The sequence below is a fragment of the Cyrtonyx montezumae genome, unplaced genomic scaffold, assembly GCF_038088225.1.
Source record: "Cyrtonyx montezumae isolate F1298 unplaced genomic scaffold, pur_monq_1.0 scaffold_3, whole genome shotgun sequence".
Classification (NCBI taxonomy): Eukaryota; Metazoa; Chordata; class Aves; order Galliformes; family Odontophoridae; genus Cyrtonyx; species Cyrtonyx montezumae.
In genome coordinates, this window is record NW_027072034.1 from 56,938,477 (window position 1) to 56,955,145 (window position 16,669).

The window sequence follows — 16,669 nt, forward strand, 5'->3', positions numbered from 1 at the left end:
CGGAGGGCCACAAAGATGGTGAAGGGCCTGGAGGATCTCCCCTGTGAAGAAAGACTAAGTGAACTGGGTCTGTTTAGCCTTGAGAAAAGAAGACTGAGAGGGGACCTGATCCAGGTTTATAAATATCTGAGGTGTGGGGGACAAAGTGGCGAGGCCAGACTCTTTTCAGAAGTGTGTGGAGACAGGACAAGGGGGAACGGACAGAAACTGCAGCACAGGAGGTTCCGCACGAATGTGCGCAAGAACTTCTTTACGGTGAGGGTGACAGCACTGGCACAGGCTACACAGGGGGGCTGTGGGGTCTCCTTCTCTGGAGATAATCAAGACCCACCTGGACGCCTACCTGTGCGACCTGGTGTAGGGAACCTGCTTTGGCAGGGGGGTTGGACTCGATGATCTCTTGAGGTCCCTTCCAACCCCCATGATTCTTTGATTCTATGATTTTTTTGATGGAGTACACAGTGTGTTGATACCTGAGAAGGAGGAGGAAGATAAATCTGCCAGTGTAAGGCTCACCTGCTCAATATGCTGAGACCTCCTGACATGTGCACCCTAAGTGCTCAGGTGCCTTGTAGAGAGAAAGGATCAGAGTAGGCTAAGTACATGCTCCCTTCCTCACTAGAGGGTACTGGGATATTTGGAGTTGTAGATAAATAGGGAATTACTGATGGAAAAGAAGACTGCAGTTTTAGACAAAATATATAAATTAGGGCACTTAGGATGTTGGAAAGATTTCATTAGGGAAAAGAAATGAGTCTGGGGAACAAAAATGCATCTGTGGGGGTTAGGAAGCATGTGAGAACATGAGGAGGTTGCAGTAGGAAGAAGACAGGAAGAACTGAAGGGAACTGAAATGTGTTACATTGAGGGAAAATGAGGGAAAAGCAAACATACACCAACTAACACTGCAAACGTTGCTTCTGTGTTATTTAAAAAGTGACACAGAAGACATGTAAACATAGATATGCTGGCACAGAAGTGCTGTAAATGAAGAAGTAAGGGATATGCTGCAAGCCTGAAAGATTATGGAAGAAAGAAATGGGGTGACAAAAACTAATGGTGGTAATGTGGATTCTTTAATAACCTGCCACTCATCTGAATTGGGTCTCTTACTGCGTAAAGGAATATATTGGTCTAGTTTAAGTGTGGCAGATGAAGGCAGATGTATTTAAGTGTGCATACCTATGTATATGGGGCCCACAAATTGACAACTGTTGAGATCTAGTAGTTTCTTTGTTCAGAAACAAAAAGATGATGTCCCCAAAAAGAGCCTTTCAGATACCCTTGTTGTGAGTATAAGTACCTGGAAAGAATTCAGATAAAACTGAAGCTATTTGCATTCTCTAGAAGATGGTATCAGCTTCCTAATCCTAATTTTCTGTTCTGATCATTTCTTCTACTTTTCTTTGACAAAACTAATTGGTATATAGGAGCAACATAGTCAAACAAGACATATATTGTCACTAATTTACGTAACTGCCTAAAGAGCCTCATGTCTTACACAAGTCTTTCCTAAGTATTTTTCCTGTAATTAGATCTCATTCGTAATTCTAACACACAGCTCTGCAGCTCTGATAATTTTTAAATCAGTTTATTATGGTTCAGGAGTCCTTTGTACAGAAATGGCTGCATCCTGACATATTGTCATATTCAAGCATCAATAGCTCTGACACATGAAAAGGTCATGCCACCAAATATTAACATTTCAAAATAGAAATTATAGTAATTCATTTAAATAAGGGTTTTTTTTGTTTTGTTTTGTTTTGTTTTGTTTTTTGACTGTCTGGTAGTAATAGAAGCAATCGATGCAGGAGGAAGAACTGATAAGGCCTCAGACCAGCTTCTCTGCCAATGTCATCTTCTTAAAATTGAGACACAGAGAAGTCCAGATGGAGTGAGTAAGCTGTGATAAGGAGAGGCAAGTGCTTGTGCGTGAAAATGAGTATCACAGAGCTACTAGAGCTACTTCAAGGGGCAGCCCCAGAGTGCAAGAGCTTAGCAAACAGGCTTTTTATGTCTACCTCAAATAGGAGTGTATTGATACATTCAGGAGAGAACAATTCTGAATGTTATCAAGGGCTTTCTAGATTCTCCCAAGCAGATAAATGATCATAACTAAAAGACAGACTTCTAGACTTTGTTTTTAATTTCTCACAAATGCCTAACTCCTATTAATTGGTGGACAAATTATATGGTACGAAAAAGACAACTGAAGGACATCAAAGATACCATCATGTTTAAAAGAATGAATTACCATTCCAAAAATATGAAAATACTTAGATTTGAAGTGAATTCTTATTAGGCAAAAGAATATTTTAAAACTGAAGAAATTTTGGATTCCTGAATAGCTAATGAAATTGACTATTATGTCTCAACTGTTCTGCAAATTCTACAACTAACTTTCAGATGTATTAAACACAAATCAAAATAGGCTGTTTTTAGTTCAGTTATACTTGCACTTTAGTAAAGTTTAGTTATGGATCCACACGTGTGGATTGTAAGTCTTTTGGTGCAGAGTCTCTCTTTTCATTTCACACATCTCCTGGCTTAATGGAGCCTTCATTTTGATAAGCCATTACTGTTGTGCATAAGGATATATGTCATATATGACATATATGTCAGCAAATAAAACAAGTAAATGTACTTTCTTTTAGCTTTGTGCACATTTGTGATGAACGTATAATATGACTGCCTCTGCAGAAGGAATAAGAAATTTATATCAGTTCTTTATTGGCTTTTATTGGCCTCATTTCTGAATGCTTATGATTTACAATAGTTTCATGTGCTGTGCATACTTTACTCATGGTACAAATTGTCCTGTGGGCAGCAAAATTAGTGGAGCCGGGTATTGTTTGGATGTTCATCTTCTGTCTCTGTAACCACACTGTTCAGTCCCAGCTTCTCTCTGCTAAGTTCCCCTTGAGGCTCATCTTCACTCTTAAGAACTTGTTACATAAAAGTTTTTGACCATCTGGTCAGATGTGACCAGACTGAATGAGACCCAGAATAGAAGGCCAGCGTTGTCAGGATATCTCACTGAAAAGCCATCTTTGTTGCTTTGTCTGATTTTAGTTCCGGCTATGATAACTTCCTATCCAAACACCACCCTGGCAACACAAGGTCAAAAGAAGGAAATGAGCTGCACGGCACATGGAGAGAAACCCATCATAGTCCGCTGGGAGAAAGAGGACCGAATAATTAACCCTGAAATGTCCCGTTACCTTGTTTCCACCAAGGAAGTTGGAGACGAAGTGATCTCTACTCTACAGGTAAGAATATAAAGGGACCTGTGACTCATTTACATGTGTGAGATTCTTGGTTGGTTTGATTCTGATGGGAATGAACAGCTGCTTGTGTCCTAGAAGGACAGAGCCCCATCCATGGCACAGCCTTGAAGAGCTAGGCCACTAAGAGGAGGTAGAGAAAATGTCTTCATCCCATCTCCCAGGAAAATTAATCCCCATCTCCATCTTCTCATGCTCCAGAGCAATAAGAGAACAAGCCTGACTCACAGCCTCCACCATCCTTTGTCTCAGGAACAACACAGCTAATGTTTTGGCTTGTCCTTCCTTAGAGTGGCTTGGCTCAATTTTGAGTACACTGCCAATAAGTGCTGAATGAATATCTGACTCCTAGTCCAGTGTGCATCAGGCTTAACTTGTCCAAAATCATTAAGCCATTTTGATATGAAAATGCTATCTTCTAAAGTACTTTTTTTTCTCGCTCTCTTTCACTATATGTGGCTTGTGAGCTACCACTTTACAAAGTCAGGTTAGTCCTCATATTAAAAGTGAGACAGAAGGAAAAGACACATAGATAAGTCAGTAATCTGTCTACAGCTGCTACTATTAGTATTTGTCACTCATCATATACAGTAGCAGGGATCACCAAGCCACATAGCAAGTGATCATAATTTGCATCTTCACTTCTGCTTTTCTCACAGGCAGTTCTTTGGTGCATGCAAGCATGCATCTTGACTGATAAATCTGTATGTGGGGCTCTATGAACTCCTAAGGGGTTGATGTGGGTTACTTTGAGGAACTACCTGAATAGCAGTGCTGATTTGTGGACTTTACACCCCCCCCCCCCCCCCCTCCCAGTGCTGTGGATGCAAAGGAAACTTGTTGTTCTGGTGTCACTTATAATGGGTGGAGTTATGATGTTGCCCTCACTTTACCAGGATACAACTTTTTCCACTCAAATTTGAACTTTGCCACCACAAGAAGATTTCCAGTCCATTCTTTTGTATTTTTACACATGCTTTAGAAAATGAAAAATAAAATGCTAAAGTACATACATTCTTGATCAAATATCTTGATTTCCATTTTTCATCTGTATTCCTAAAAGCATTTTCACACACTTACAGAAATAATTCTCTAGCTTGCTAATGCTTCTATCTGTATTCTTTTTTAACTCTTAAAATATATCTCTTTCTCTGCTAGTCAAAAACTGTGTTGGAAGATAACCAGTAAAATTTTGATTTTGCTCAGTGAGGGAACTCTGTCATTGATTTTTATGAGGAAGGATAAGTGTGAATTTCTGTATACTAGTATATTTCCATTGTATATACTATTTAATTACAGGATATATCTATAGACATCTCTGCCCTCATTCCACATTGATTGTAATAGGATAATGCCTGGCTGTACAATGATATTTATTTTGGGAAGGATGGAGACCTGCTTGGTGAATTCTCTTCTGAAGCAGTTGTACGTAGTTGTAGTATTCTACATCCACATTTTTCTTACATACAAAAACCTTAGTATTCTGAAAGAAAAAATGCTCTCCAATAAGAAAATTCTGGGATTAAGATTGTCTTTGAAGCCTTTAATTTGGTGGTTTTTGTGCGTGCATGATGATGTGCATGATCTTTAGTTGTATACTCAGCTTTTATTTTTTCTGCAGGACCCCTGCCTCAGTCAGGCTTGACTTGGATTTTCTCTGGAGTTGAATTAGGGTTGAGTAATGAAAGACATTGTGTGATGCAAGGCTGATCATTGAAACCAAACTTTTCACAGGTGGCCAATAATTGTGTGTTCTTTGTTTTCTAGGTACTTGCCTTGAGCCCTTGGGGTCTGATTTGCAGAAGTACTAAGCCCTCATAGCTGCAGCTTAACTGAAAGGAAGCTGTTATGAACACATGAAATGCTATTTATTGCTAAGGACTCTGAGAGGGAAAAGAAGGCCCTAGATATATCAAATTGGGCTCTGAATTTTTTTGTTTTCCTAGCTTAAAAGTCAGCCACATATGCAACTTATCTGAACAGTCACCATATTTCAGATGGTAACTCCCCAATATCCTTGTAGCAAGAGTGAAATAAGTCCCTTTGTTTTAGCCAGTGGTAAATAAGGGTTGTACTCATATTACCTTGGCTTTGCTGAGGAGTAAAGAGCACAAGGAGTCACCATGGCTGAGCTAATAAGTGGCAACTTGTCAAGCAGCCACTAACATTATCTTATGTCTGGTTTCTTAATTCCCCATACAAAATGGTGGTAATATACTTCATGATGCCAGGGTTTGTGAAAACACATTTCCTCATGTTTCTGAAATGACTATTGCACAGAAAATGTTTTGAGAGAATGAGTAAGTCTATCTTCAGGGCACAGTTCGAACTGTGTGCAGTAAATAAAGTGTGGAGAGCACACTGAATGGTAGGAAAATGGTATTTGGAATATCTGTCTGCTCATTTATAAAATCTTCTCTCTCCTGTACATTGAATGAAGCAGTGGTCCTGTAGAAAAATATAATGATGATCGTGTATGTAAAGAAAATACAATTTTCTGTGCTGTTAAATAACAAATTGAAAGGAAAGACCACCCAAATTTTATTATGAGGTATCATGCTGAATGCTGCAGGGTTCACCAGCAGTGTTTGAACCTTTATTTCCTCCACACAGACTTCAGCCACTTGAATTATTTTCAGAAGTAAGTGGAAAATTTTGGAGGCAGCAGGAGGCACCATTTTGTATGGAAAATTTCAGCCAACTGTTAAATGCTTGGCAAACTTATGAGTGACTGGAAACAAGGCTCCTAATGAGAAGCAACAGGAATAGGTGATTCTCCAACTCCTCTCTACACATGCAGAGCTGATAGCCTGCTTCCTCAACCCAAGTGTTGCTAGTTTTGATAAGCCTTAGTATTTTGGATGCTTTACTGTGCATATGTATGTAAGCGTATAACATACAATATCTATTTACTACTGTCAAATAGAACAGTTTGTACAATTTTTCTTGCACCACTCAGAAAAGCTGTTCATTTATTTTCTCTGCATGTTGTTCAATCAATCACTTCTTTTCAAACCACCTATAGATTTTGCCAACTGTGCGTGAAGATTCTGGCTTCTTTTCCTGCCATGCCATCAATTCTTACGGGGAGGATCGTGGAATAATTCAGCTCACTGTTCAAGGTAGGAAGAGGACAACATAAGGAAAAATACACAGCTATTGTAGTACAGTAAGTGTATGCCATGCTCAGAAATCTGTTGGGGGAGGGAGGCCCTGGTTCCTAATTAAATATATTCCTCATTGTCAAAGATAGGAGCTGCATTAAGATGCTCAATCTCTCATTTTCCAGCATTACAAATTAAATCAAAACAAAGGATAAGCTCCAGAGTCTTTCTAGATCTGCACAAATTAACAAGCAGAGGTTTTTCTTAAATACACTAGCTGATCTTCTAAAGATACTTAAAACTAATATCTTCAGTAGGAGGAGCGGATATATGAGGGTTACTTTTGGGGGAAGGGATAGAGGGTTGCATTTGTTTCGAAAGAACAAATGTGCTTAAAACCCCATTAAACAAAAACAATCTGATTTTATTTCTAAAGAAGTGTTAAATCTATTGTGTATCAACAAACAAAATATTTCAAGTTTAATCAATCAAAATAAATTGTAATCGGTTTGTACAATACAAGCTCTAGGAACCTATGTTGCTTGGGGCTGGGTTTCCCCTCTTGCAGGGTTTCATTTGGGCAGACAGCAGCAAATTCTGGAGCAGCTAAGGTGACAGTATTTGATATGCAGAGCAGAGGCAGAACTTGGCCACTGTCTTACTTCTGTGATGCTTGTTCCTGTTCTTGTATGCCTTTGAGCATGCACACAGACAGTTTCCAGTACTTGCACCAGTCTAGAGTTCATTTATCTGCAGATTTCACTGAATATCTAATCACAGGATTATAGAATATCCTGAGTTTGAATGGACCCACAGGCGTCATCCAGTCAACTCCTAAAGCAGTAAATTCAGGAGGAAATCAGTATGTTCAGGTGGAATTTGGGTCAGGCTCTCATTTACACCTGCGCTCCTTCACACTGCCTTGACAATTTAAAAGGACATTAGATTCAATACAAATACTGGTTATTTACATCCTTAATTCTATAGAGGTAGAAAGAGTCTTCAGTATAGTTACAGCTTTTAAATGTTCATTAAATAGACTGTTAATAAATTAAGATTTTAAACACACTCAAAGAGACAGAATTCTTCCTCCCGTCCACCACCAAATTTAGTAGTTTAGTATTGTTATTTCTATCACCAGCTTTTAATGTAGAAACTGTAGAAGTATCTGTAAAATACAGTGTAAGACAAAGACAAAATTATTTCGCAGCATGGATAGTCCAATCTGTAGAGCTTTTAAGGAAATGCAGCCACGTGTTGCATATTAGAACATTAAACAAAACTTAGTATTCAATATTACATCAGTGATTCTTATTTGAAAAGAGACTTTTCATTCCTCTCTTGGGTATTTTTCAGTGAGTGATTAACTGGCTCGGGGTACTAATGAGTGACTGGAGAATTTGGCATCAGAGCTTACCTCCAATAAGCCATGTCAGTGCCACACTCATTAGTGTTATCTTGTTACGGACATGGGCTTTCCTCTGACTAAAACTGAGTATATGTATTTACTCAGAGCCCCCTGACCCTCCTGAGATAGAAATCCGAGAGGTGAGAGCACGCAGCATTGCCCTTAGATGGACCATGGGATTTGACGGAAATAGCCCTATCACTGGCTATGATATTGAATGCAAGAACAAGTCAGGTAAGCAATAATCTTCCTGTGAAGTAATTCCTGTCACTTAACTTTCTTTGTCATTGTATTTGTGTTGTAAAAGATAATCCATAAATTGAAAATGTGTGATGGAAAATTTTACTGTAGTTTAGTTAGTCTTTCACAGTCAAATTTTTCATAATCTTTTTTTGAAGTAAGGACATGATGTTTTGCAACTGCTTTTTCCATTTACTTGAGAATGAGACAAGTAAGAAGGGCAAATTTTGTTATTAAAAAAAAAAAAAAGGGATAGTAATGATAATTTTGCTAGCTGATTCTTGATACTTATCTTTTCTCCATTTGGATTTTTTTATTATTATTTTCTGTTTCACTCTGTAGAAAAACATGTGCCTTTATAAATTATTTTCTCCTACAGTGCTTATTGTTTGTTATTTTCTATCAGTATGTGAGTACATGGCATCTTACCTGGAAAGTTAGCAGTGAACATGGGTACTTAGGATAATTTCTAGATGAAAAAAATTGTATGGTTAAAAAGCACCACACTGTTTTCAGTAATATGTGGGAAATACTCTGAAGGAAAAGAGCAGTGTAAGCAGAGACCTTTCTGCTAGGTCACCGTACAGTCCTATCAATGAACATCTAATAAGATGAGTGAGATTACTGTGGGAAAAAAAAATAAATTACAACTCCTCAACTCAGGAAAATATTCCTGTTTAGGTAGATATTTTAAAATAGGCCCAAAAATGTTCCTTGTCTGTTGAAATCTAAAAAAATATCCAAGCTATGTTGGATCAGCTATGTTGGATGTGGGTTCATGTTTAAAATTAGGCACATTGGTAAGCACTGTCCTGGAATCATGTTTTGAGAAGGGAGATTGCAATGGAAAACGTTTTCATATTCTAAGTGTGATTAAAAAGATTCTGATAAATTATACTGCCCTTTTGTTGGAGTTTGTTGCACTATTTTTAAGGGCACATAGGAATGCTCTACATGAGATTGTAAGTGAAATATCAGTTTATGTAAACAGCTGTAGTAATTTTATTGCCTTCTCTCTTTAGTTCTAAGACATAAAACTGTGCTTGTTCATAAAATTCTGAAATTTAAAAACTAAAAACATGTTCTACTAACCACCTTTACTATCCTTCATTTGTCTACATTGTGTATTTCCTTTCTCCTTTACTTAGTTAAGTAGAAGTCTTAAATCCTCAATCACCATTTTAGCATGGCTTTCTAAATGAAATCGGTAATGTACAGTTGAACATGGTAACTGAGAGGTTACATGGTGAAACTCCCCTTGAATCTGTGGTTAGGAGTCATAGCTTTGGAGATACAAACTAGGCAAGTATGCGTTCGAGGAACTTGCATTCTTAAAAATTCTCAGGCTTTATTTTCTCTCTTTTTTTTTCCTTTCATTCCACTCAAGCCCTTTTCCCAGAACAATTTTTGCAACTCATACTTTTTTCTGTGTGTATGGAGGTAAAGACTTGATTGAGGACATATCCTGAAAAGAGCAGATTATCTCAATACAAACAGCATAAACATTCTTTTATAAAGTCTAGGACTGAATATTTGGAGAAAGGTTAGGTATTTTTCTTTTTTCTGCTCCTCCCTTCATCAGATGGTATAATTCTGGTATAATTACTTGACTACAAAAGTGATTTCAAGACATAAGGTCATAGAATCATAGAATGGCTTTGTTTGGGAGGGACCTCAATGATAATCAGGTTTGAACCCTGTTGACGCAGGAAGGGTTGCCAAGCACTAGATCAAGTACCAGACAAGGCTGCTCAGAGTGAAATACTGCAACTAAAAGCAGTTTTCTCTGCTGAGCCTAATGCTAAATTTTCCATGTATGTTGCTTACCCTGAGGACTCAGAAATGAGTGTACAGCAGGATGCATTTTCAGACTTTTCAAGGATGAAAATTGTAAACTTTATGTTTCAGAGAATGTTTGGGTGACCACATATCATGCACGGACTTTGCCAAACAATACTAAACTCACCTATCCTGTCTACCCCTGACATACTAGCTTGTAGTGAAGACCAATTAAATACCCTCTAGAAGGAATGTGGAATTGCCTGTTGTATATACAGATGTGTTTTTATGGTCTAGTTGCAACGCAGTAGCCATGGGAATAGTGGGAGCTCAGCGTTTCATGTCATTTCAGTACTTAGATACAGTACGTCTCTGCACAGAAATGAACCTGTGGCTTTCAGACCTTCATTGATGTGTAAGCTACCAGATCTTTCCATCTGAGGTATACAAAATATTTTGAAAATAAGAACTGGTATGTGGGTGCTTCTTTATGCTGCTCTCCTCACCTTTTTTATTTCTGACATCGTTATAGATGATTGAGGTGTAGTCTGAACATCACCTCAGTTTAGGACCCAGCTTGGAGGCAGAGAACAGTAGTTCGTTCTTTCGCGCGCTCCCTGCTCTCTCGGGATGGTTTGGCAGCCGGGTACAGTGCAGGGCTGTGTCACTAGATGGCAGCGAAGGCAAAGACACCTCCTCACCTAGCGTGGGAAGAGGCACTCATTTTACTGAAATTAGAGTTGAAGAGCAAGTAGACCTAATAATCTTCTGAAGAATGATCCCAAAGCTTCAGCCTTTATTTTAGGAACGGGTGAGAAGCCGCTGGTTCTCATAAAATCATAAATGTTTCATAAATCATTGTTTCATTGTGCATTTTACATAACACTGAGAAGTGCCTACAGGTGACATTTTAGAGTGGAATAAAAGTCATGTTAAGATTTCCAGGCTTAGTTCTAACTTTTGTTGGTTTACTTGTTTCTGTTTCTTTTTCTTTAGCCTGTTGCAGTTTGTTTTTTGAGCATTTTCAGTCTTCCATTTAAGTAGATTTTAAAGCACTCTGAATTAGAGTGCAATTAGAAACAAACAAACGAACAGTAGTCAATTCTAGTACCTCGTGGAACACCTGAAAGCAAGTAAATATTTCGAGGCTTTGAAATATTTACTAAATTTTAAAAAATGAGATAATTTTTTTCTTCTTAAAATCATTTTGTTTCTTTGTTTGTTTCAATTTTGTTTTTGTTTTTTTCCAAGTCTGAAAACGGTGTTGGAGAGAAATTAGTTTTTCTACAGACCGATTCAGTTGGGAGTAATTGCTTTTGTTGATTTGTTTTCCCTTTCAAAAAGAGGATACGTGCATCAAAATATAGTCCTGAAATCTATGACTTAGTCATAAACACTAGGGGCCTACATTTAGCAGTATGGAAGACTGTGATGCTGTGCCATTATTCAGGCTACAAGAAATCACAAGAATTTTCAAATCTGTATATTTGATTTCAACAGTTCATGTATACTACAGAAGCTTACCACTCAGAGATTTCAAACAACCAGTAGAAAACTTGGGCAATTTATTAATATATGGACAATGTTAAAAATAAGTGTCATCCAGATGAAAGGAAACTTAACAAATTCTCCAAAACAAAAGTGTTTATTTCTTTTTTTTCTTCTCAATTACTTTCTTGTTGACATGGTACTCAGAAACAGTCTCCTTCTGTGCTTGTAGAACTTCTGACACAACTGCTGGTCAAGATTTCCAAGGGATACAGAAATAACCAATGTAACTATCACTGTGCACTCCAGCACGGATCTCGTTATAGCAACCTTGCTCATGAGCTTACCAGATTTTTTTTGTGACCTCTTTCAGACCTCTGGTTGCCATGCTAACCAGATCTAGGACTCTCTTGGTAGCTGAGGAGTGCCACTGGGCATCACCACACCACACTGTAGAACAATCACCTCCCTTGTCACCTCCCTTGTCACCTCTCCTGTTTTCTAGGGTCAACAAAGATGTAATATTCATTAGCTGTATCTGTAGAAAGCCTCTCATTTCTAACTAATTTTCAACCAAACAGCATCTGAAATCTCTCATTTTTGTACATTATGGGGGTTTTGTATACTCCTGTGAAGCATTTGGTTTGAGGAGCTTCTGGTGTGAGCAACTGGCTACTGTGGCACTTGTTAAGTGACATATTTTATGTGAGAGTATCAGGCATTATGAGTTATAGTGTAGGACACTGACAACACTTGACTATTAGCATGTTCAGGAAACTGTGAAGATAAGAAACTGAAAGAAAGTTTTAGCAGTGTTCTGTGCAAGTAATTCCTTCATATCTCAGTTATCATATAAAAATAAATTCAAGAGCATTTGATTACCATTTAAATGCCTGATTCCTAAATGTTTCCTGGGTAAACTAAGCCATATGCAAAAAAAAACAAACAAACAAACAACCCACACCAACCAACAACCCTGTAACCAGTGAAGCTGCAGATGTCATTGTGACAATTTGTGTGAGCAAGCTACAGCTAAGGAATTTACACAGTATGTGCAAATATTCTGTATCTGAATGAGCTTTATGTTTTTAAACTAGTCTTATCTGCTGAACTTTCCATGATCTAGCCTACCATGACCCGTACTGTAAAACACTGCTGCAGAGCCCCCAGTGACATCCCCCCTAGGATGCTGCAGAGGTTAAAGGAAAATCTTTGGCTGCAGTAAGAAAAAGAATGATGGATGGCTTCTCATAAGAGATATGCAGGGTTTTAAAAAAGATTCTGTTATTCTGTTTTCAGAAACAAAGTGCACAGATGAAATGGAGGGGTTACTATGTTTAGCCAATTTTCATCCTTTTTCCTGTTATATGTCTGGAGAACTTATTAAAAAGTGTAACGAACAGATGAGTAGTAGCAGTAAATACTAACAATATGCACCTCATTTTACAGATAAGCAGATAAGAAGGTTCTTAATCCCCCTCATGTTAAAGTATTCCTGAGTCCTAACAAGACATGGAAATAGCATCAGTACTGGAGGGTGCTGAGTTTCGTGTCTAGTGTTGCTCTCACCATCTCTCAAAATAAACAAACAAAATGGAAGCAGAGCAGCTGTTCTCTCAGATTTGCTGGTGCCCTCTGGGCTGAGATCCCATTCTTCACAGTACCTCACTGGGAGGACTTGGAAAAGCTGTGAAGAAATGTGATCACTTATTTTTTGTTTGTAGCACTGAGAATTTTCTGGGTTAATTCAGCAGGGGCAATATCCTACTCTATGAGATAGAACTGTAGAACTGTGTCAGTAACATTAATGTCATGTTTTATTTGTCTGTTTTGTTTTAATCTCTTACTAAATAGACTCTTGGGATTCTGTTCAGAGAACCAAAGATGTTTCTCCTCAGTTAAACCAAGCTACTATCATCGATCTCCACCCTTCCTCAACTTACAACATCCGCATGTATGCCAAGAATCGCATTGGCAAGAGTGAGGCCAGCAATGAGCTCACCATCACGACGGATGAAGCAGGTACTCTCTGGCATTTTTGGAATCTGAATCGTGCTGGGAATTATTGTTCTTTGATAAGAGGTGTCTTTACTTGAAATGCTGCTTATGTTACTGTTGCTGTATCAGAAGAAATACTGATTTTTTTCTATAAAACACTGACTTTTCTAACTTCATCATGTGGATTTGTAATTAAAGCTATTTAGTGTCATCTAGTGGCCAGAAGATATTATGCACCAAATGTTCAACTTCTGGAAAAGGCATGTGCATCTACAGTTAGGCATCTCAGTCAACATTGTATTTCTAGTGGTGGCCCAGCCCCTGTGGATCTTGTGGCTTTCCTTAGATGACCAGATTGTACAGATAGGTAACTAATTTAGTATACATTTAGTATAGATAACTAACTTAAGCTGTCTCCTTTTGAAAACATTAATCCCCTTGAAAAAAAATTTCATTTCCCTATTCCATCCTCCATCTCCCATCCCCCCAATTGAGTAGTTTTCTGATCATTGTACAAGTCAGTCATCTTTCATTAGTTAGCACCAGCCCTCTTGTCCTTTGTATTTTCTACATTATTACAGGAAGACTGTGCATGCATTTTCACTTGAATATCTGGAGCCTCTCTTTTCTGTACTCCAAAACTGCCATCTTCTAAAACTGTCTGTTTCTCAGGGCTAGGAGAAGTGGCAGCCTGGTAAGGACAGTGGAGTCTTATGCATGTTCTCATATCACAAGTCTTGCATGTTACAGGTGACAGTGGACAAGACTTAAGGATGAGAAGAAGAGGGCTACAGCTGTCTATTGTAGTAATTGGAAATTAAAATGTTGTATGGATGTAAACACTTCTGCCAAATATGTCTATTATATAAGATGTACAAAGTGTGCTTGTGAGAGTGGCCAAGCAAGTTCAACCCATTGAAACTGGGTAGTTACTCTGAAAAGACTTGACTGGATGAAAACTCGAGCATTTGCATTTGAAAACATACTTTTATAGTGCTAACTTTGAGTATTTCTTCTATTATATCTTAAGTCTAAAATGTTTTTCTTCTTTGGGGATTTAGAGAGGAAAAACATAATGCAGATAAGTGGGAGACCGTACCCTGGTAGTGATAAACTCTATTTCTTTTTTAAGACTCACATTGACCTAGACTTTAAATGCTTAGTGATGGATTTTCAGTCTAGTTCATATGCATACAGCTCAGTAATTTCCCTCCATTTTCACTGTGGGTGAAACTTCACAAAATATACCCTATGTGAGGAGAGTATGGTCTTGATTCCAAGGGACTTTTTGAATAAGAGTAGGACACCTGGGCTTACAGTGCAAAGCCTAGTAAGCAGTAGGCAACACAAGCTGCATCTATTTTTTCATCATCATTTTTATCTTTAATAATAATAATAAAAAAAGAATGAAGAGTATTCACATGTTTACAAGCTTTCAGGAAACAGCTTTATTAAAGGTGAATAGTTTGCGACATAATTCTCATTTCATTGTGGTTTTTCTCTTCCTTTGTTCAATGAAAATATGAAATCACTGTAGAAAACAGATTATCCATTCTTCCATCCTATAAGATCTTTATCCCTTCTTCAAAATACCCTTCTTTCTTTGTCTGTAAACATCAGAGTGTTAGATATTGGGTCTACTCTCTCATTCTCTGTTGTTCACCCATTCTCAAAATATTTTTTACTTGCTGAGTTTTTCCCAATTGACAGTTAAATTGTGTGGATCAGCAGCTGTCCTTGAAATGAAAAAACAGCTTCCTCTTGAGCAGGGTGGAACCTTAGCATCACATTTTATTCAGTTCTTTGTAACTAAGCTTCAGAATAATTGATCCTTTTGTCACTATCTTTAAAGGAGCTGTCTATATGGAGAGAAAGACCAGCAGTGTGGAACTGTATTCAAAAGTTACTGATCTACTTAGGGAACATTTTGAAGGGGGAAGGTCAGGCCTGGGCAAAGTATGTGTGCAGGTGGTGTGCAGTGTACAGGATTATCATTTTTTGATCACTGTTTACCTCTGTTCTCTGCTTTTACAATGACAAATGGAAAACAGAATGAGCACAGGGAATAAGGGATAAGGTAATGAGAAGAGAGCACAATAAAGGGAGAGGAAAGGCAACAGAAAGACTGAACTCAAACCGTGCCATTGGCAAAGATACAGATTATGTATCACATATTACTGTAACCTGAGATTTCTGCAGTAAAACAATAGTTGAGCACATTGTTTTGTACTTCTCCACAGCTAGTTATAATTCCAAAGCTTAGAGACCACATCCTTTCCTCTGTACAACCACATTTAGTTCCTGTTTTGGAAAATACACTGCAAGTACACACATGCACTAATGCTTGTCAGAAAACAAAACCTTTTAAACTGTTGTTTAATAATAAAGTCAGTAGAAGAAGCTGAGGTATCTGGCTTATGTCTTTGTCACAAGCTCTATGTGTCACTAAGTACGTAAAATAAACGACTTCTTGTTTAGCATCAACACTTCACCACATGTGCTGGGAACTGGTAACCACTCAAGTCTGTATAAACTTTCAAGGAAAAGTTTTTAGGAGCACATTTTAAAACCCATTTTCAAAATTGAATACTTTGCTCTGATTCCTCTGCATCATAATGTTCCCAGAGAAATGGTACTTGTATTTGGGAGCAGCGGGGACGGAGTCAAGGACAAGAGTAAAAACATTCATAGAGGCCTCATTTTGTGTCAGTAAATTTTTTCTCCTCTAGTTCCTCTTCATGACTGTAAGGGGAATAGAAATAAAGTTATTTCAATCTTTGAATATTACTCCTGTGAAGGGGTATAGAAAGGTACAGAGTGAGGCATATTTAATAACTTTAATATATTATAAGCTGTATTCTGAGTCTCTCTACTCTCATCAGTTAAAGAAAAATGTTCTGGTTAATATCAATATAGCTGTCATTTACTGCTGCTCCACCTCTAACAGCCCCTTCTCACCCTTTCTATAGCTTTACTTCCCTTGTCATAATATTAAACTAAATTTAATACCTTTTATTGAGTCCACACTATGCATCTAAGGAACTCTTGAGGAACGGCTTGAGATTACTTCATTTCTTTCTTTAGTACTTTCTTTTGCAGTGATTTATCTTGCTGAGCAAATAATTTATTTCACACCTCTCCGTTCAATCCTAACCAATTCTTGATCTGCTTTGTAGCTGTCCAGCTGACAAGCAGGTCTCAGGGCTTTCTTTAAAGCATCACACATACTCTTGGCAGCTTATCAATAGTAGATGAAGCTCCTCTTTATTTAGCAGGAGCTTTTTCCATTCAATAGTTACTTTTTATCCATTTTCCAGTCTGGGATATCTACATCAATCAAGGGGAGGTGAGCAGAGAGGGAGAGTAAA

The 16,669-nt window shown here is 37.9% G+C and overlaps 1 protein-coding gene across 1 annotated transcript in view; it reads left to right on the forward strand.

Moving 5' to 3' along the window:
* Positions 1 to 16,669, forward strand: part of DSCAM (DS cell adhesion molecule) — a 435,055-nt gene that overhangs the window by 324,778 nt on the left and 93,608 nt on the right. Inside the window, exons 12-15 of the mRNA XM_065741676.1 lie at positions 3,073 to 3,269; positions 6,310 to 6,406; positions 7,902 to 8,030; positions 13,158 to 13,325. Of these exons, the coding sequence (XP_065597748.1) occupies positions 3,073 to 3,269; positions 6,310 to 6,406; positions 7,902 to 8,030; positions 13,158 to 13,325 (591 nt within the window). The remainder of the gene's footprint in view (positions 1 to 3,072; positions 3,270 to 6,309; positions 6,407 to 7,901; positions 8,031 to 13,157; positions 13,326 to 16,669) is intronic.